General features: G+C 41.4%; 2 protein-coding genes across 7 annotated transcripts; both read left to right on the top strand.

The window, feature by feature from the left end:
* Positions 1-3,883: 3,883 nt before the first annotated feature.
* Positions 3,884-9,446, top strand: LOC122975997 (protein NYNRIN-like). Of its 3 annotated transcripts, XM_044344227.1 has the most exons (3): positions 3,884-4,155; positions 4,437-8,490; positions 8,700-9,446. In XM_044344227.1, exons 1-2 carry the CDS (start codon positions 4,107-4,109, stop codon positions 8,219-8,221), a joined length of 3,834 nt encoding a protein of 1,277 aa, XP_044200162.1. In that variant the 5' UTR covers positions 3,884-4,106; the 3' UTR covers positions 8,222-8,490; positions 8,700-9,446. The 3 variants fall into 3 exon arrangements, with proteins under 3 accessions (XP_044200162.1, XP_044200160.1, XP_044200161.1); XM_044344225.1 differs by lacking the exon at positions 3,884-4,155 and having other exon boundaries at positions 4,222-8,490; XM_044344226.1 differs by lacking the exon at positions 3,884-4,155 and having other exon boundaries at positions 4,222-8,490; positions 8,681-9,446.
* Positions 9,447-10,900: 1,454 nt separating this feature from the next.
* rcbtb1 (regulator of chromosome condensation (RCC1) and BTB (POZ) domain containing protein 1) lies at positions 10,901-21,258 on the top strand. Of its 4 annotated transcripts, XM_044344222.1 has the most exons (14): positions 11,005-11,049; positions 11,133-11,162; positions 13,211-13,508; positions 14,156-14,306; positions 15,016-15,182; positions 16,213-16,371; positions 16,459-16,566; positions 16,711-16,853; positions 17,272-17,335; positions 17,863-17,989; positions 18,112-18,238; positions 18,324-18,475; positions 18,590-18,720; positions 19,051-21,258. In XM_044344222.1, the coding sequence occupies exons 2-14, from the start codon at positions 11,146-11,148 to the stop codon at positions 19,189-19,191; spliced, it is 1,785 nt and encodes a 594-aa protein (XP_044200157.1). In that variant the 5' UTR covers positions 11,005-11,049; positions 11,133-11,145; the 3' UTR covers positions 19,192-21,258. The 4 variants fall into 4 exon arrangements, with proteins under 4 accessions (XP_044200156.1, XP_044200159.1, XP_044200158.1 ...); XM_044344221.1 differs by lacking the exon at positions 11,133-11,162 and having other exon boundaries at positions 10,901-11,049; XM_044344224.1 differs by lacking the exons at positions 11,133-11,162; positions 18,324-18,475; positions 18,590-18,720; positions 19,051-21,258 and having other exon boundaries at positions 10,901-11,049; positions 18,114-18,205.
* Positions 21,259-21,505: the final 247 nt, after the last annotated feature.

Here is a 21,505-nt window from a genome sequence, read left to right as displayed (position 1 = left end):
CTACCAAAAGACTGACAGGACTTGCTTCTGAATGGCAGATTTGTAGACTGAATGCCTGTAGGAGCATGTAGTGGACACCAGCCTATTGAGAAGTGGGTTAGCACTAAGCCCGCTGATGTATTGATCTGTTGGCTGCAGCTCCGAGAGAAAAGCACAACATGGCCCACGCCCAGGGAATATAATATAACTGACCTCTAAGCCACAGAATAGACCGCAACACAAGGGCTGCAGGAAAAAAGTGTAACCCAAATTGGAAATGAATATCCTGACTTGCAAGGCTTTGTATTAATTCTGATCCCCTGTGATATAAATCATTTTTTACAAATGCCAGAAAAAAATCAAAGATGAATAAAAATGGTTCTTTTAGACGCACAAGGTTTCCTGCAGGGCTCTGGCAATATATTGAACTCCATTACTGAGAGGCTGGAGTTTGAGCAAACAGCCCGGCACATATCGTAGACTAGCTCTAACTTGATTTTTATTGGCTCCTTTCACAAAGGAATTGATGAAATCCTTCAACTCAGACCAGTGTTGCAGAATTTTTATAGCGGAAAGCCTCGACTCAGCAGGTTTACATAATTTGAAGTCCAGAGTCCAGTATTGAAGTGACTCTTCAAAATCATTCAATAAGTGACATTTTCAGTACAGTCCAGAGTTTGCAAATATCCTAAATGTCAAGAAAGCTGAGCTGACCACATATTTAAAACCTAAAACCACATTTTCTTGCACTTTGTCACTTCAAGAGCATCCCAGTAGATGCAGCACTTCAAAATTGTGGAGCCCATATCTATGCAGCAGTACTCCACCTGCTGGTTGTCAAGGGAAACTGTAAGTACAATGGCAGGTGGTTGTCTTTTATTAAAACTTTATAGTTAGTTAGAGATATTACATTTTTTTCCTCATGATTTTTTCAACTGAATTGAACACTATGAATAGCTGTCTGACTGATGTGCAACTTCATAAAGCATTGCTCAACTTGGATGAGTTTCTGACAAGAAATGAAGTCATAATACAAAGTGTTTTTGTACATAATAAACATAAAATGTTATTGTAATGGAAATGCTTTTGACAAATTCAGCTTTGATAGCCTGCATCATCCTCTCTTGGATCTTTCTCCCATACACCATAACACATATTAAGTCTAACTGAAATTAATGACAATACATTTAGGCAATTAGTTACTTGCTGAACAAAACAGACACAACAAAACCAAATGAATGAAGAATCAAATTATCAGGGGCTGGAGAGGAGGAGAGGATGACATGAATGATCCATGGAGGGATGGTAGAAAATTTAACAATAAATGTGTTGTAGTGTGTGTCTGGGACAAGAGGGGCTGAGTGACAAGGTATTTTAATCAGCTGCTCCCTTAGTAGTATATAGAAATCTGATCATCTTTGAATGAGTGTTTGCACAGATGTTGTGAGGACTTCTGAACCACCTGTATTTGCTTTGGGGATAAAATCAATTCAAATTCAAAATCAATTATTATTGAAGTATCGGGCAAAAAAGTAAAAGATGTGCATATCGGTTACATTATTTGTTAGGGGTATTTGGGGAAAGGGCGGAGGAAAAGGTATCTCTAAACCAGTGGCGGCTGGTGACTCAAAAAATTGGAGAGGACAGGAGGAAAACCAACGTGGAATCTTACAACAAACTGCATCATTTTCTCTACTTGATGAAATAGGAGGGATGGGGAGCAATTTTATATGCCAATAAAACAATTTGCTTTCAAAAACAAAACCCCCTGAGTGGTGAAGACATAGCATATACATATTATTTCTAAACAAAGAAGTGCTCATTTTAGCCGTGCAGTGGTTCAGAATGTGTCATTTTACCAACAAAGTGAAATTCAAATTTATAGTATTTGTTATGGATATTCCATAACTGACCAGGACAACAGAATGTCAAGCTGTACTCTTCTGTTCTCTCAAACAGAAGATAACACATGTTGTTTAATAAACCAGGAGCCTCACAGGCGAACCAAGGCCAGAATGCAGGTCATCATCAGACGCAACAAGACAAACCAAAGATACAGATTTAGGTCATAGGTTTATGATTCGGAACTGACGAACTAGTTTCTATGATTGGCTTAAAGGCTGGTTTTGGACTGTGAGGGTCAGACGAGTTTGGGGACACCGTACGAACAGGAGGTGTCCCTTGAGTCGCTCTCCCTTGCAAGGTTCTTCATTAAAGTTTTCCCAGAATCATCATACGAAGTTTGGTTTGGTCTTCTCTTCTTCAAACTGACAACTGCCAGTGCATCAGCTCCGAAAATCCACAACAATTTGGCGTCACGAACAGGATTTCAACACAACAAAGACGTGGTAAGTGCATAATTTTATTTTATTATTGTGCCTTACCATGTCTGCGTTTGACGAAATCACAAAGAAACTGTGCATCACTTTCACTTTAAAGGTGGTCACAAAGTGAACAAAAAAAAAAGCAAAAAGCTGATGGTTAAAGAATCTAAACACATGAAAATGTGTTGAAACTGTGCAGTGATAAGCAGGTGCAAAGCATGTGGTTGTGAAGAGGTAAAAAAGGCAGAGTTGAGTGAGTCTTAACTCCTGCAGTGCCACAAAAGTGGCTGGGATTTCTGGGCTAGCTTCGGGCTACGTCCGGCACAGGGGGACCCACCTGAGGTTTAAACTATAGAAAAGACGTTTTCGGGGTAGGATTTGGCCTATTTCGTTTAAGCCAAGACCGGGGATCATCCACTCTGTGTCCTGTGAGAAATGTTTTCAGACTTGGGATTCTAAGTCCTAGAGTCGGGCGCCGGTAAAAATTTTTTCAAACAATAAACAGTGTACACAAGACGAAGAGTTGCTTCGTCGGTTTGGCTTCAGATCACTGCTATTGCACCAGGAAGAGAGGTGTAAAAAAAAAAAGAACTTCGGTGATGCTGGGAAAGTTTTGATGTGTCTGTTTTGTGTTTGATGTGTTTGTTTGTGTGATGTTTTTAATGTAAATGTGTTAAAATGGGCAACAACACGTCTAAAGCAGTGAGTAGAACACAATCTACTACAAAATTAATTCATTCACCAAAACACAAGAGAAAGAACAAATCTGTTTCAGTAGGAAACAAACGCACCAATTCAGAAGTAAAAGGTCAATCTGCTATTGATAAGCTTCCCGAAGCAAACCCCCACACACTCACAGATGCACAATATAGAGCGATGTTTTCTCCACAATCTCCGGCGGGAGTTGTTGGTAGATTGAAAGGATGGACTTTTGTGTTTACAATGTTAACCCAGATTTTGGAAATCCATCTTGGGATAGTGCGTATATGAAAGATTGTGTAAATGTGTGGTTAACTGTTGCTCGTCAGAGGTGTGGAGTGAGTCTGGATGAAAAAAGAGTTGATCGTTTTTCTGATGAGTTCAGAGCAGCAGTGGAGAACTGTGTTAAATGTGTGACAGCATGTCACTTGCCTATGTTGGAAGCAGAGTTGCAAACCAGAGCTACAGAAATGATGAAAATTAAACAGAGGCATGGTGAGAATGTGAAGGCCATTTCCAAAGCTATCATATACGGTTGGGCAAAACGGCAAACTGATGCTCCCTCTCCACAAACTTTGTTGACCATTGTATCCAAAGCTGGAGTGCCTTTGCAAGAGTCACACACAAACAAAACAATGATTTCAATTTTTCCACAACTTTCACCTTCAAACCCCTTTTCAGCTGCTAACATGACTGATCAAACCATTTCACAACAAGCAAAGACTGACGATGAATTTCTCTTACTAGCCGCAGCTGTTGAGGGACAAAGACTACAGACTGAAGTAGAAAGGGAAAGAGACAGTCAGGCTGCTAGAGAAAGGGAAAGAGTTAAACAGGAAAAGAAAGATAGAGCCGACGAAGAAAAAAGCTAGGAAAGCTGCAGAAAAAGAAAAGAAAGCTAATTTGTCATTCAAACAGGTAAAAAGCCAGAAAAGAAAGGAAAAGAAAAGACATTTAGCTGCCGTTGCTGAAGAAACAGAGATAGACACTCAGGACAGCTCAGGAGAAAGTGAGGTAGAACTTGAGTTACAAGGAGCCAGAGGTAAGGGGGAGGAGTCTGACACAGACCATAGTGACGACACAGAACCTGCAGTCAGGCCAAAGATGACACAGAGACGACCCCACACTGCAAGTAGCAAAACTCAGAGACGAGGTACAACTAGAATTACACATTCACATCTGGAAAGACAGACAAGATCGAAAACTAACATTTTAGAGTTGACATTATGGTAGATAGTGGGGCCACAATTTCCACTGTTAAAGCTGATGAGCATGTATGTACACCAACACCTAATTTTGTCACCACCGTGGGTGTTTCCGGCGTTCCTATTGTTGAGCCACTATCACAGAGAGCTAAAATAACTGTTGAAGGTTCAGATGTGCAACATTCTTTCCTGATTTCTGAGAAAAGTCCAATTAATCTCATGGGACGAGATTTACTTTGCAAGCTACATGCCACCATTCAATGCACACCTGATGGATTGTTTTTAAGCCTACCTGATGTGAAGGCTGCTCATGCATTTCAGTTTTTGAAAACTATTGCTGATTGTTTGTATTGTTGGTCATTGACTGATTTTAACATGGCTTCCAGTTTCACAGTATCTAGCATTCAAAAAATTGCTCAAATTTCACCAGCATGTGCAACACAGATGTCTGCCATGAGGCCTGTACTACAGTGTCACTGTACAGCAGCATTTAACCCCCCAGAGGTGTACAAACAATTAGCTGATGTGTTTTTGAATACACAAGAGGGGTTGGAGTGTGAACAATGTTTGTTTGTTGGTCCACAGGGATGTGCAATTCCAATTCGGTTATCTGACGCACAGCGCAAATTGGTTAATGATAAAGATTCATTTCCATACATCACTGTAGCTGTCTCTCCTGGCTGTGACCCACAACAGCTTGAAAGCATGGTGGCACAGTGCCAGGCATTGAGAGGAGCTGCGCAGACTCCTCAAACTCAAACAATAACACACTTGGGCCTTGAGCTGTACATGTTATCTTTAACTGAGCACATCCAGCTACCTCAGAGTAGGTTTGTTTTGCAACAACCACCCCTCCCCACACAGTATGGGCCTCCATCAGAGCTTTCAGAGGTTCCATCTATTTTATGGGCTAAACATAAAAACCATGTGGGTTTTGTGAATTCGGCTCCACCTCACGAAGTCACACTCAAACCTGGTGCTAAACTACCAATGGTCAGGCAATACAATTTGCCACACAAGTCAATTGCTGGTATTGAAGGTGTAATTCAGTCTTTACTGGATCAAGGTGTGTTGGTTCAAACAACAAGCCCATGTAACACACCCATTTTACCCATTCCAAAAGCAAACCGCCCAGATGAATGGCGTTTTGTACAAGATTTGCAAGCTATTAATAGCATTGTAGTGCCAACAGCTCCAATTGTGCCAGACACAAATTCGATTTTAGCTTCACTACCATCCAACTCAACACACTACACAGTCATTGATTTGAGTTCAGCTTTTTTCTCAATCCCGTTGCATCCAGATAGCCAGTATCTGTTTGCATTCACATTCAAAGGAAAACAGTACACCTGGCAGCGTTTGCCTCAGGGTTTTGTCGAGAGTCCTACAGTTTACGCAGCAGCAGTGAAACGGGACTTGGATGACCTCCACTTTCCAGGGGGCTCCACTCTCCTACAGTATGCAGATGACCTCCTGATAGCTTCACCATCACAGGAAGCTTGTCGAACGGACTCCATCTTGCTCCTACAGAGACTAGCTGAGTGTGGTCATAGAGCATCACTTGCCAAACTGCAATTTTGTCGGTCTGAGGTGACATACTTGGGTCATGTTTTGAAAAATGGACAGCGCCTGTTGTCACCGGAGAGGTTGAAACTGCTGGTTAACATGCCTCCTCCCACAACCAAGAAACAAATGCTCTCGTTCTTGGGGATGGCGAATTATTGCAGACATTGGATCTTTGAGTATGCTGCTATGGACTCTGTTTTGCGAAACGCCACACTGCAATCAGCTCCTCCCAAGGTGCAGTGGACTGAGGACATGAACAAAGCTTTTCAGGACCTGAAACATGCTCTCACCTTGGCTCCGGCATTGGGGCTGCCGGACTATCATCAGCCGTTCCATCTGCATGTACATGAACGAGATGGCTTTGCTACAGGCATTCTCGTGCAAAAACATGGGTCTCATTACCGTCCAGTTGCGTACTACTCCTCTCGACTAACCCCTGTGGTTCTTGGCATGCCAGGTTGCTTAAGAGCGGTGGCCGCCGTTGCCATCATGATTGAGAAATCTTCTCCAATTGTACTGGCTCATGACTGTGTTGTGCACGTTCCACATGCAGTACTTCACATCTTGAACACATCTGCTACCCAACACATGACAGCTGCACGTCGTTCAGGCTATGAAGCAATCATTCTTCATAGTCCACACATCACTTTAAAACGCTCACCTCCATTGAATCCAGCTACTCTCCTTCCATTGATTGACACAGATGATGAGCATGATTGCATCACAACTATTGACCTGTGTACATCCCCAAGGCCAGACTTGTTGCAGACACCAATACCCAATTCTGATTTGATTTTTTACACTGATGGTTCAGCTAGCAGACCATCTGATAGCACACATCTAGCTGGCTATGCAGTAGTTAACGATTGGGGGGTAGTAGAGGCAAAAGCACTGCCTCCAGGTACCTCTGCTCAAGCAGCAGAACTGTATGCTCTAACTAGAGCGTGTATTCTTGCTTCTGGTAAGGTGGCTACTATTTACACTGACTCAAGATATGCATTTGGCGCTGCTCATGATTTTGGCCAGTTATGGAAGATGAGAGGTTTTGTGTCATCTTCTGGAAAACCACTACAGCATCACACTTTGGTTAATGACCTGTTAGATGCTATTTTGCGCCCATCTCAGCTTGCAATCATCAAATGTGCTGCTCACACGAATGGAACTGATCCTGTTTCACGAGGAAATGCAATGGCTGACACTGCAGCCAAACAAGCGGCACTTTCCTCTCCCTCTTTGGTACTTCAATGTGCCTCCACACAACCTACCAATCCAATTCCAGTTCCTTCCGCTAATGATGTCGTGACAATGCAAAATCACGCTGATGACAGGGAGCGAAGTCTTTGGTTGCGTAAAGGTTGTAAAGTTGACGCGGAGTCTGGCTTGTGGCTCCACCCTGATGGTCGACCGGTTTGCCCTCGAGCTCTCCTTCATGTACTGGCACGTGTGACGCATGGTCCAGCGCATGTTGGAAGAGGGGTGATGAATGATGTTATTCGCTCACAGTGGTTTGCTCCAGGCATTACTCAAGTTTCACAAACACTTGTGGATAGTTGTATGATATGTCAACAGACCAGAAAAAAGAATAGCACAGTGAAACATGACCACTTAGAACCCCCATCAGGTCCTTTTGTAAATATGCAAATAGATTTTGTACATATGCCAAGCTCACAAGGCTTCAAATACTTGCTAGTCATAACCGACAGGTTCTCGAAGTGGGTAGAAGCTTTTGCAACGAAAAAAGAAGATGCAAGAACAGTTGTAAAGTGTCTGCTAAAAGAGGTAATCCCTAGGTACGGAGTGCCGCAGGGAATAGATAGCGACAGAGGTCCAGCTTTTGTGTCAAAAATCACTCAGGGACTGTCAGAAATCTTAGGATTTAAGTGGCAGTTACATGTTCCTTATCATCCACAGAGTTCAGGTCAAGTTGAGAGAATGAATGCAACTATCAAAGACAGATTGACCAAAACAGTCCTAGCCACAGGCCTGAAATGGCCTGATGCACTGCCGATTGTGCTGTACTCCATTCGGAGTGCACCAAGTGCAACTACAGGACTGAGTCCTCACGAGGTGCTGATGGGAAGACCAATGTCCACAGGGACAAGTCCCCCACTGACACCACACAAAGCTACTCTGCTTTGGACGGATGAGTTCATGACTGAGTATGTGAAAAGACTAACAGAGATTTTGAGAAAGTATCATTTACAGGTGGCTGACAGACTCCCCAAACCATCGGAAGAACCAATTCATTCCTTTCGAGAAGGTGACCTGGTATTAATCAAATCTCTGGAAAAAGTGTCTTTGTCTCCTAGGTGGAAAGGTCCATACCAGGTGCTGCTGACTACTAGGACGGCCCTGAAGGTCGAAGGCAGAGCAGAATGGATCCACGCCACAAGGTGCAGACTGGCCCCCCCAACCACTGGCGGAGGAGAGCAGAGCCCTGGCAGGTAACCGGATGGTTACTCCTTTTTTCTCTCCTGTTTAGTAGGTTCGGGCAGGGGACAGGTCAAGTCGGTCCAAATGAGAGAGAGACAGGAGTCTCTCTGATTCCAGGCGAAGGAGAGCGGAAAGGCTTTCCTTCTCATGACACAGTCGGTGCCATGAACCCAGTGCCCCATGGACAGGGGCGCCCTTTGCAGAATGATCCAGAAAATGCAGACCAAGAGCCAGATCTTGGACATACGGACAAATCAATGAGCCCATTGGGACTCTACAACACTGTAAGTCCTGACAAAACAGTGAGATACATTGACAATGCTGCAATGAGAGAGTCTGAAGAAAAAGAGTCAGAAAAGACTGATGGACATATTTTACCAGCTCTCTCCCGAGTTAAACGAATTGTGAATTCTATTGTTTTTAAATGTCCTATTGACAGATGTACAATGAATGATTGTAATATTGCATATCCAGTTACTTTTTCTCGAGGTAGATGGCGGTGGTCTACATATGATAAAACACTGTTTGAGACGAAGCAGAGTTCATCCACGTCGACGAAGGAGGATGGATTCCACATCACCATGCATCGTATGTGCTAGTAACCTCTCCATGGTGATGGCCCTCTACTGTACGCAAAGTGCATGGGTTGAAGACTTCACTTTGTGATTGATTTGTTTTATTGTTATGATGTAATCAAATGTTTGTATGACTCCCCTTTAAGTTGCTAGGATTTCATCTAGTAAGAGGCAGGAAGTGTCTTGTCTTAGGTTGTTTGCGCATGTGACTGGTGACCTCTGTCAATGACCTCCTTTAACGCTTTGGTGTTCTAGGAGATCTTCTTTGAGGATTTGCCTCACTACTGCCCCTGGTGGTTGGAAGACAGAACTCATGGGTCACATGACAGTTGTTTTAAAGGGGTACATAAGAGGGTTTTTTTTATCTAATTTACTGATTGTTTGCTTTTATTGTTATTGCATTATGTGTTTAAATGATTATGTGTTTTGATGATTTTACTTTTGATTTTGTTCAATGCAATTGTTGATTCTTGTATTACTTTTGTGTGAGAATTGTTATCTGTTGTGCGGATGTTGTTTCTACTCTGTTTGTGCCCTTACAGTCCACCAGTCCAGTCATAAATTGGTAATTTGTATTGATCTTTTGATCAATAAGAGGGGATTGTTATGGATATTCCATAACTGACCAGGACAACAGAATGTCAAGCTGTACTCTTCTGTTCTCTCAAACAGAAGATAACACATGTTGTTTAATAAACCAGGAGCCTCACAGGCGAACCAAGGCCAGAATGCAGGTCATCATCAGACGCAACAAGACAAACCAAAGATACAGATTTAGGTCATAGGTTTATGATTCGGAACTGACGAACTAGTTTCTATGATTGGCTTAAAGGCTGGTTTTGGACTGTGAGGGTCAGACGAGTTTGGGGACACCGTACGAACAGGAGGTGTCCCTTGAGTCGCTCTCCCTTGCAAGGTTCTTCATTAAAGTTTTCCCAGAATCATCATACGAAGTTTGGTTTGGTCTTCTCTTCTTCAAACTGACAACTGCCAGTGCATCAGCTCCGAAAATCCACAACAGTATTGTTCTATTATGACAACAGATTTATGTTCTCATCACATGATTTACATGTGTTTCCTATGTATTTTCTTAGTATACGGAAATATATAAAGTACCACAAAGCTTATAATGTGATACAGGTTCAGATCAGTGCTGAATACTAGAAAGACTGAACACTAAAAACATTCACAGATCTAAAAATGTAGGTTCACATCAGAAAGTATTAATGCATGTATCAAATACATGACTTACACACTCTTATCTATATGCACCACATACAAAATATAGTCTACAAAGCTGACATGTTAACACTTGTTATTCTAGTTACTTTAAGCTTATTATTCATTATACAGCTCAGCTTAAAAATGAACTGAAGGAACTGTCACAACAAGTAACCAGACCTCCTGCACACTCATTCACTAATCACACAACATCAACAGGTGACTGAACAACTACTCAATTAAAAACTGTATCAATTCCAAATGAATGAGTGAGTCCAGACAGCTCACTGTAACTTCAACAAGCAAACTACTTACAATATATTATCTCTGCTGCATTCTTGTTAAGGAGATAAATTCACACAACAGCCAAACAGAGAGACATTTAACCATTAGAGATGAAATTAGCAACCAAAGAGACAGAGAGAGAGAAGCTGTATCTGACTCACGTTATCTGACGTCTTCTTCTTTCTTTCATGACAATGAAGTATTCATGTCATAACGTCCATTTATGACTGTTGGTCATCTTGTTTGCTAGTTAACAGAACTTTGTAGCTCCTCGTTAAACAGTCTGTTATCATTAGCAACTATGACAAACAAGCTAACTCTCCTGGTTGTTTCTCCAGTGGCTTCACTCTTAACCCGACAGCGCGCGCGCTACCCAGCTGATAGCGCCGATTGGACAGGAATTCAATCGCCTCTCTTACATCAAAAGTAAGAAGAAACTTTGGAAATAAGCGGGAAGTTGGCATTATTAATATTAATGTTTGCCCGCCAGTCTGTTGGTCAGTTGTAGCCTACATCATAGATAATCCCAGAACCTGAAGCCGATCTCTGTATAGCCTACTGAATAATAACAAAAGATAGAAATCAGGAGATATAGTCAGGAAAGTTAAGTCTCATCTGCAACGAGGTGATGACCGGAAGGGGGCAGCAGCGCGCCCATGCAGCGTCTAGTCTGCCGGAAATAAAGAAGACGAAGAAGAATATCGACGCAGTCAACTCAGGCAGATCTGCTGGTGACAACATAGGGACAACGACTGAACTCGGGTAATTACATACCATATGTTAGGTGTTTTACTGATAATTATGTTGTCGTTAAATGCTGTCGCTGTCTGTTTGTCTTTTCTCAGTTGACTCGTTGTCATGGAGCGATGCTTTAGGTAGGAAGAACACAGAAAAGCGCTTAACTAACGTTAGGCTATTAGCTTGTCCCGTTTACCAAACGCTTTCAGGGGCAGTTAGCTTGCTTTGGTTGCCTTATCAAATGGCTAAAAATGCAAACACCGGGCTAAAACGGGGGCCTTTGAGTTAGATAAAGCAGTATTAGCTCGCTGACAGCTCTCCGATGTGTGTTTGGCTAGCCCCGATGTAGAGGAAGCGACGCCAAGCTCCACTTAAAAATTGAGGAATTACAAAATTCCCCTGCTTGTCAGCACAATCTATTGATATAAACAAAGATAAGTTCCTTTTCTTAATCGTTTTCAGTCACGTCAGTACTGTTAGAGGTCGGCAACAATCTTAACATTAATTTCTCATGTAGCTCTTACACCAATAACATTTTTAAATATCACTTTTAGTGTGTGCAGTACTCTGCAAGTTGTTCGGCTACTGAGAGATGCATGACTCCATATAATTTTAAGTGTTGCTGGTATCAAATTTGGCATGTATCCCAAACTGAAGGACGGATTTGGTTAAGAAAAGTCATGAGTCATAGCTGCTGAACGAGGCGTGTAACATTTGCGAGACTAAATGAAATTGACAGATTTTTGTGTATAATTTGGCCTGAAAAGCGTCACCTCCGTACCAGAGGGCAGCCAAATATATGAAGCATAAAACCACACTGTAATAGATCACTTGTGCTGCTTTGACTGCATGACATGCCTCATTTCCATGATTTAAACGCTTCAAGACACATTTCTGGTTCTCACACATAGATTAAGAACCAGTTGATTTTTCTTTTGCATGCGATTCTGCATCTGTCTGTGTTTATATAATTGTGTTGTTTTTTTCTGTGGTTTTCTGTCAGAAGACCCCATGAAAGGGAGACAACTTAACTTTGCCTATATAGAAATGCTGCAATCATAATTGTGACTAATAAAAAATACAGATGGGTGACAAATTTAAAGGAAGAACCTGAATAAATGAGTGGAGAAACATAAGGAATGCAGATGCTTCCACACAGGTGCACTGCATGGTACAATTAAGCAATTAATATCCAACCATGCTCGGTGGCATGTATAAAAATGCTGAGCAGGCTTAGCTGATTCTGATTTTGTATCAAGATGACAAGAGGAAAAGATCTAAGTGGCTTTGAAACTGCTCAACTGGCTAATGTTTCAGTAGGAACAGTGACAGATCAATGGGAAAGACATCAGTAAATAGGGTTGGAAATTGTGGTCGACAGCGCACATTTTATGACCGTGATGCTCGTGCATTAGTGCAACATGTAAGGAAAAACAGAAGAGCAACTCTTCCTTAGCTGACTGAGAATGTCAATGGAGGACCTGATCAGACTGTGTCAGCAAGAGCAGTCCGACAATTACATAAAAAGGGATATTATAGTAGGGTTGCAGTGCATAAACCCCTCATTACAAAGATGAATGCACATTTGAGAGTTAAGTGGTGCAAAAACCATCTAGGCACTGGTCTACAGAGATGTGGAAAAAAAAGTGATAGGATCAGATGAGTCATCCTTCACCATTTTCTCAACAAGTGGGTGAGTGCATGTGTGGCATCCACCAAGAGAATGGCACAGGCCTGAATGCTTGACCCCCACAGTTAGGGGATCTGGTGTCTCTGTTATGTTGTGGGTGGCATGGTTTGGGTCCACTTGTCCCCTTAGAGGGAAGGATCACTGCAAATCAATACAAAGTTGTTCGGAGTCATCACCTTTATCCTATGATGAAACATTTCTATCCTGATGGGAGTGGTCTCTTCCAGGATGACACTGCCCCCCATCCATAGGGTAAGAGGGGTCACTGAATGGTTTGATGAGTATGAAAATGGTGTGAATCATATGCGCAGTCACCAGATCTCAACCCAATTGAACACCTATGGGAGATTTTGGACTGACGTGTTAGACAGCACTCTCCACCACCATCATCAAGACACTTTTTTCCTTTAATTTGTCATCCATCTGTACGTGTGTAACGTGTTCTACCTCGGATCTGTCTATTCACAACTACGTCTCATCTTGTCCTATCTAAAGTGACAGCAGGGATGGTTCTGCTCCTTGCTCCCCACCTCCACCAGCATCGCCTCCTCCTCCTCTCCCTCACGTCCTCCCTTCTCCACGCCACCCCCCTCCTATTCCTCCCTCTCCTCCCCTGTCAGTCCTGACTCCTCCTCCCCGACGAGGAAGGCTGAGTTTTGCGGGAGCCATGGTGGACGTCAGTAAGTGGCCCCTGTTCTGTCTGCTGAGCAACGAGGAACTAGCCACGGTCCGACAGGCCTGTGTTTTCGGGACTTCTGCTAACGAAGCTATCTACATCACACATGGCAACGAGGTGAAGAAAGCGTGTTAGATATACCAGCACATCCTGCCTCTGTCAAAAGTCTACATTCATCTAAATTTAAAGTATTAAAGTTTCTTACAAAGCTATTTTTTCAAGTTGTAATGCAGGTTTAGTCATTTGTATGACAAATTGCTGTTTTCCATGCTGCAAGGAAGGAAAACAATAAAATGAAGGAAACCCTGCATTGTTTTCACTCTCCTTATAATTGCAGCGCCAGTATACACAAATTAATACCATGCCATGTAAACCAGAATGTTACACAAGTATGTTGATATAGTCTATTGTTATACCGTCATGTTTGTGTTCATTGCGCATCACATTGCTTTCTCAGATTTCTCTGTATATCCTCTGTGTCATTGACAGCTTGTGAGCTTGAGTTTAATGTATTTGTTACACAGTAACTGGTAATAATGAAAAGAAACTATATAACAGAAGGACGTTACTGTATGCTGTAACTTTTTATCTCCCCCACCTCCTTAATTTAAAGAATAACCTGATTTAGACACTGATGATCAAAAAAACTAAACTGGTTCTGAGGTGTTCCTGGCTTTGTTCTGCACTGTTAAGTTCTATGTAATTTCTGTTTTATGGTAATTAGTATCTCTGTGTATGTTGATGTTTGTGCTATTATTTCCCAGGTATTTGTGTTTGGGTTGAACTGCAGTAGCTGCCTCGGTACAGGAGACAATCTGAGCACCATTGTGCCAAAGAAACTGGACTTCCTGCGGGGGAAGAAGGTAGTCAGCCTGAGCTATGGCAGCGGGCCACATGTCGTATTGGCTACTGAGGGTAGGTCATTACTTTTAATAATCATTCACTCTATTAATCACCCTTTTTAGTAATAAATCATTCCCCCATGTTGGCTGGAAAGGTGGCTGTTAAAAGTTGCAGTGAACAACAAAAATTCATGACAGTGAAGTTTTTATGATGACAGAAAAGTTTCAAGATGTCCAAACCAATCCTGCAACGTAAACTTTTCCACTGTCTATCCGTGTGCTCAGCATGTTCCAAACACTCATATTTCCACCAAAATAAGGCCAAAACACACTGCTCAAAAAGCTAGTAAATACGCCTTTCAGCTTAGATTATTTTTGTTACATTTCTATGGACGTTTTGATGCTTTTTCCTGTGAAAACTCGTGACCACTGGAATCTGTTGCCACCAGCATGAATGCAAGTGAACAACAGCTGCTTGTCTCTTATGAAGCACCACTACCAACACCATCAACCCCTTTAAATAAAAGGCATGAATATTTAAAATGTTACTCTAAACCAAAAAAAATGTTATTAAAGTAAACAGAGTTTGATGGATGGATGATTTTTTGAATTTGATTATATTATATCAGTGTGTCTGTGTCTAAACTCCGTATAACCCACTTGCCTGTAGAATTTATTTAAAAACTTCTATTATAAGATATGATGGTAAAATTCTATGTTCACAAACTGCAGACTCTTGTGATCTCGATCCTCCGTTTTATGTTTGTGTGGATTTATTACAGATGGACAGATTTTTGCTTGGGGACACAATGGCTACAGTCAGCTGGGGAATGGGACTACCAACCAGGGACTGTCCCCGGTGCTGGTCACCGCTATCCTACAGAACAAGAAAGTGAAAGAGGTGTCATGTGGTTCACATCACTCCATGGCCCTCACTCAGGACGGAGAGGTAACTATCACTTTCATAACTCCACAGTTTCATCATCATTTACTGAATTATTTCACTATATATTTTTGTTGCTCACAGTTTTTAAAGAGTTTTTTATAGTAATTAATTTGCAACTTCATATGGCAATGAGGATGGGTGATATTAATTGATAAAAACATATTGAATAATTGCCATGTAGGTCAAGTGTCATACTTAAGCTATGACTCTATCAAGGGATCTTAATATAAATCCTCTGAAGGAACAAAATATTACAACTTTTACAACTATTATTCTAAAAGAAAAAGAAAAATACTGTAGGATTTTGGAAAAATTTCAAAGAGTTAGAAGTTGGCTATATAATTTAATTCAATCTAGCAAAACACAAGAATTTGACATTATGTTTACTATAAAACAGGAGCAGCATATTTACATCTACCAGTATTTTTGTATCTCATGTTAACTTTCAGACGGGTCACTTGAAAATATTGACGTAGCTTCCTGCTGCTCAGACGGTGTCAGACTAAGCAGCTTGTTTTTAACTCCAAGGCATTAGAGCTAATTAGGATGTGTGCGTGTGGCTAGGACGAAAGGCTGTTACAAGGTTAAATGTTAAATAGTACATTTCACAGTGTTGTGTAAATATTGAACTGTTTGTTCTGCATTGTGTAATTGTGCATAATCTCCCCCAGTTTGTAGGACAGCACGTAAACACATTTTATTGATATTTTCTTAATGGTTTTTTTTGGGGGGTGGGAGGACTATTCTCCACTTTACATGGAACTGAAGAAGCCTTTCAGATGAACAGTGAAACATTTGTCAGTTTCAGTGTGTTTTATGTATTTTTATTTGACGCTTTTTTGGCAGTTTTAAGTTAGTTCTGTCCTGTTAATCTGGCACATCCCTCACATGGAGCTCTTTTGGCTGCCACAGATTTGATTTAACAGCCTTTTAAAGCCATGTAAAACATAATAATTGTGAAATATTGTTTTCCTCTCACTGCAACTTACTGTGTTCCAAACCCCAGTCCTGACCTGCCTTCCTGCCCCTCCAGGTCTATGCATGGGGTTATAATAACTGCGGTCAGATCGGCTCAGGCTCCACAGCCAACCAGCCCTACCCGAGGAAAGTCACCAGCTGCCTGCAGGGCAAGAACGCAGTTGGCATCGCATGCGGACAGACGTCCTCCATGGCTGTGGTGGACAATGGAGAGGTGAGACGGCGTCACAGGAAAGGTTGATGTTCCATGTGAGAAATCTGAACTTCACAGAGTAAAGAGGACTGTTTTGTTTTTATCCAGGTTTATGGGTGGGGTTACAATGGAAATGGACAGCTGGGTATTGGCAACAATGGAAACCAGCTGACGCCTTGCCGCCTCTCTGCCCTGCAAGGGCTGTGTATTCAACAGGTAAGTCAGTACCCAACATTCCTGGCTGGTTGTACTGTGTACACCAAAGTTGATTTTAAGCAGCACTCCTGTCTTATGATCTAATAAAGAATGTAAACAGTAGCTGCAGAACCAGTGGTGATTAAAGTATTCCCTGCTTTCCAGGTCGTATCGGGCTACGGTCACTGCCTGGCGCTAACAGACGAAGGGCTGCTGTACGCCTGGGGAGCAAACACCTACGGTCAACTGGGAACTGGCAACAAAAGCAACAGTCTCACGCCAGTACAAATCATGGCTGACAAAGAGAGGTAGGGGTGTGTGCTCAAAGCTGATTTTCAGAGCAGGGTTGCTTTGTATAACACAGCCACTTAAATCATCTTGTATTTGGAGAATAGACTGCAAGACCACACCCCCCCCCCCCCCCCCCCCATCCTGTTAAGCCTTCCTGTTTCCTGTCCTCGTTTCCTCCCTCTGTATCTCAACTACTGATCCGGGTCTGAAGTGGTGACAGTGGGCAAAAAAAAAACAACTGGAGTTCTTCCCCTCAATAAACAATGACTATAGACCAAGTCCTGGCATAGCAGAAACACTGTTCACGCCAGCGTGCCATCCTTCCCTGACACAATCTTTAAGATTTTTCTTGCTGTGGCTATAAAAGGATATTTACACTTCCAATGTGATTGTATATATACTTTAATTCTGTACTTTAATACTTGAATTCAACAGGATTGTAGAGGTGGCAGCATGCCATTCAACACATACTTCAGCAGCCAAGACCCAAAGTGGGCAGGTACATATTACCTTATTAATCTTATCCACAGTTGTTTAATGTAGGTGCATTCTTGTGTCTACATGTGTTTATATATGAGTGTGTTTTGTGTGATTGTGTATTTCCTGCTTTTGTACCTTTAAAACTTTCCTGTCCATATGTCATGCTCATACAATCTCTCAAATATAGTGATCAGTCAGGCCACACTCTGGTGTATTAATGCACAGGGTGGTTAAACAGTGTTAAATAGCCCTTTTTCACAGCAGGTGTTTTGAATTGTCATAATAGGAGAAGCACAGGTGTTACTAATAACATTAATGAAATGTCCCAGTAAGTCATGACAGTGTGACAGAGAGCCAGCACGCACAATACCAGCTAAATGAAATTCAGCTGTCATTAGTTTAATTATTTTCATCTGTGCTTTTTCCTACTATAACGTGTCAAAATGTCTCTCTGAAAAAGGCCCCGTTCTAACATCTGGATCATTACCTCTCCTCAGTCTGTCCTCTGTGTTTGCGATGCTAGTAACAATGCTTCTGCTATTCCAGGTGTACATGTGGGGTCAGTGTCGGGGCCAATCCATCGTCCTGCCGCACCTCACGCACTTCACCAACACTGACGACGTCTTCGCCTGCTTCGCCACACCCTCTGTCATGTGGAGGCTTATGTCCATGGGTGAGGGCGTCAGTCCACAACTGTCTGTCATGTAGGAAGTCATGAACAGATCATATGTTATCATTGTAAAAGTAGATTTGATTTTTAAACATAATTTTCAAGGGTGTTTCGCTTCATTCTAGAGCATGATGACTTCCTGACTGTTTCCGAGGCTCTGAGGAAAGAGTTCGACAGTCCAGAAACGGCCGACCTCAAGTTCAGCGTTGACGGCAAATGCATCCACGTTCACAAGGCTGTGCTGAAGATCAGGTGTGTGTTTGTGTGCATACAAAATAATCACATCATTCATAGCATTACCTTCTTTAAATAAAGGTCACTTGTTTGCTGCGGGTAGGTGTGAGCATTTCCGCTCAATGTTTCGCTCTCAATGGACGGAGGATCAGCAGGACGTGATAGAGATCGGCCAGTTCTCTTACCCCGTCTACCGATCCTTCCTGCAGTTTCTCTACACAGACACTGTTGACCTTCCACCGGAGGACGCCATCGGTTAGCACACGTACACTTCAAATACTGCGTTCTCTCATTTGTATTGCTCCTAATCATTTCTACAGTATCTGTGTTTTGTTTTTTTGTGTGTGTGTGTGTGTGTGTCGCATGCAGGCCTGTTGGACCTCGCCACCTCTTACTGTGAAAACCGCCTGAAACGTCTGTGTCAACAGATCATCAAGAGAGGCATCACTGTCGAAAACGCCTTCACCCTGCTGTCTGCCGCCATCCGATACGACGCAGAGGTAACATATACACAGACATATTGTACATCACAATACTGTAATGCCACGATTAAGGTATAAGGGTTCATCCTACCCTTCCAGGTTTCTTATACCGTACTATAGCAGCTAAGTCCACCTTGAGCTGCATAAACAGGATAGTAATTTATGTCTGTTGTCTAGTGAAATAAACAATTCATCCTTCAATTAGTGCAGTCAACAAATTCTCAAGTTCCTATATTGACCACAGACTAAAGCGACACACTATACTGTTGTATGTGTTGCTGCTGCAGCATCGATTACATTATATTTTGTATTTTCTCACCCTTTCTCTTGTTATCTGTCTTTTTCCAGGACCTGGAAGAGTTTTGTTTCAGGTTTTGTGTAAACCACCTGACTCAGGTGACTCAGACTGGAGCCTTCTGGCAGGTCGACGGAGCGATGCTCAAGGAGTTTATCAGCAGGGCTAGCCGCTGCGGAGCATTCAAGAACTGAGTGGTAATCTTCCATTTTTACCATGTATGAACTATATTCTGACCATGTGGATGTGGTTTGTGCTCCATGTGTAGCAGCAAGGTGCGTCACTGCTACATAAATAGCAGCTCTGATTACATTCCTAAGAGAAATTCTTGAATTGTTGCTTTACATGTTTACTGAGGCACACGTCGACACATGAGCAGCCTCAGAAAGGATGACATCACTCACACAATGTCGGACTTGAATATAAGCTGCGTTATCCGTGGATCTGATATCGGCACTTTGGCCAATTCCTGTGGAGTCACTGACAAGCACTGTTAAGTGTAAAAAAAAAAATGAAACACAGCACCTTTTCTGTCGCACTTGAATTTTTCTTTGTTTTCTTGGCCAGTGCTTGAAACTTTTCCATCACTCTCTGGGAAAGTCTCTGTGTGAGACCAAAGACCTGGAGTCCACATCTCTTTTGGAGACATGTTACTGGTGTTAAAAGACATTAGATAAATGACTTACACTGGCCAGGACAGAAGTACCACTAGACTGAAACACATCTCTGAGTTACGTTTACTCCCCATTTCAATCGTTTTCATTTTGCAGCTTAGGTAAAAGTAGCTCTTGGGTGTGTTAAATTTAGCTTGACTCTTGAAGTTATTGAGTTGATAGAGGTGTCATAACATACACAGTTGATTCAGATCCTGCTGTGGGTTGTTATGCATCACCTGGTTGGTTATTTTAATTGTGCTCTTGGCTAGTATTCTGTACATTTTGGAGGTTTAAAACCAAATATTTTATGTTTTTATACTCAAGTCTTTTGACAAGTTAATTCCACTATGCTTAAAGGCACTTTTAAGAAACTACAGTTGCTCTCTTCTTCACATGCAGTTAAACAGTAATAGTTGAAATAATTTAAAACACTGAGGAAGGGAAGACCAGAAAGGTGAGTTAAATGTCGCACTAGAAATTTTACAAAAGCAACAGTCAAAACATTTTGAAGCACTTTCACATTACTAGCCACGTTTTTTCCTTTCATTGCAAGTGTGAAAGTTATAAAATGTATCTAAGGCAGATGGTTTGTTACAGAAGCTTTATATTCCAAGTTTTACACTGGGACCTTCGACAAACTGATCCAATGTGACTATTTTCATCTACATGAGTTTGCTAATGTTATTGAGGCAAATGCAAGGAAAAAACAGGCAAAGCAGGAAACCTAATATGACCAAAATGACTAGTTAATGCAGAGAGGAAGGTTGGATTTTAAGTCAAGCAGCAGTTTTTATAGGTTTTTTCTCTAAATACAGTGAAAATGCACTGCGCTGAAACTGCACTAAAGGAATAAGAAAACTTAAAAATTCTCAGCAGGGAAAAAAAAGTTTATATCGTGTTTGCTTGAGTCTAAAATGACCAAATCTACCTAGTTTTAGCTTTGTGCTGCATCACTAGGTGTTTAAGTATTTATACTGGTGCAGGAAAATGTTACAGAGTAGATAAGAGGGTTAGAGTGTTATTGACCAGGTGAGCTGGCAGTGTGAATGGCGAGATCAGTTTCCGTTTCCTTTGTTAGGTTTCTATTTCTTGATGCACTCAGATGCTCATAAAAACTTTTTTTTTAAATTTGTTTTGAACTTGAGTTGGACCTCTGCTCAATCATACAGCACAGTTTTATTCAGGTTATAAAACAATTGGAGACTCATTGATTGAGGTTTCTGTTTCTGTGACACTTAACTGCTTTAGTAGAATGAGGAGTAGGCTTACAGTGTTCTTGTTTTAAATGAAAAATAACAAGCAAACTGGAAAAAAACAAGATTTTTTTGCTTACTGTATTAAAATAAATACATATTTTCATTATGCTTTCTTAAGCTTTTATGTACATAGGACACATTTATAAAACTGCTGGTAACATGCTTTAAATTAAACTTATGGTATATGGTAATGGTTTACTTTGAGGTGATCAGCATTGCAATGTTGAGATTTCTATGACGATTTTCTTGCTGTTACATAAACTGCAACATGTTATTTTACTGTTGTTTTTTTATATTTAGTTAATGGATGACACATTTCTGTGAAGAAATAAATAAGTCCAAACTCTGATTTGTCTCCATTAAATGTTTATTTATTCTAAAATAGTCCTTTATACATTCATTCTTATTATGTGTATATTCCTTGGAATTAGATTAGACCTCGGATAGATTCATGTTTTAGAAATCATACATTGAAATCATGTTTTATTTCTTACCATTAGAATGACTTTTTCTGCATATAACTTTGTTGTTATAATTCTAAAGTGGTTAATCCTTCATATGGTAATGATAATAACTGGATAAAAGCAGCAGTTATT

The sequence above is a fragment of the Thunnus albacares genome, chromosome 24 (assembly GCF_914725855.1).
Source record: "Thunnus albacares chromosome 24, fThuAlb1.1, whole genome shotgun sequence".
Lineage (NCBI taxonomy): Eukaryota > Metazoa > Chordata > Actinopteri > Scombriformes > Scombridae > Thunnus > Thunnus albacares.
Note: the sequence above shows the minus strand (reverse complement) of the source record. Positions and strands in the feature narration are given on the sequence as shown.

Bases quoted from the DNA above. Each gene is read 5' to 3' on its own strand.
- LOC122975997 (XM_044344225.1), top strand. From the start codon at position 4,229: ATGGTAGATAGTGGGGCCACAATTTCCACTGTTAAAGCTGATGAGCAT.
- rcbtb1 (XM_044344221.1), top strand. From the start codon at position 10,916: ATGACCGGAAGGGGGCAGCAGCGCGCCCATGCAGCGTCTAGTCTGCCG. The intron at 16,567-16,710 runs GTAAGTCAGTAC...CCTGCTTTCCAG, and splicing joins AAGGGCTGTGTATTCAACAG to GTCGTATCGGGCTACGGTCA. The intron at 18,476-18,589 runs GTTAGCACACGT...TGTCGCATGCAG, and splicing joins TCCACCGGAGGACGCCATCG to GCCTGTTGGACCTCGCCACC.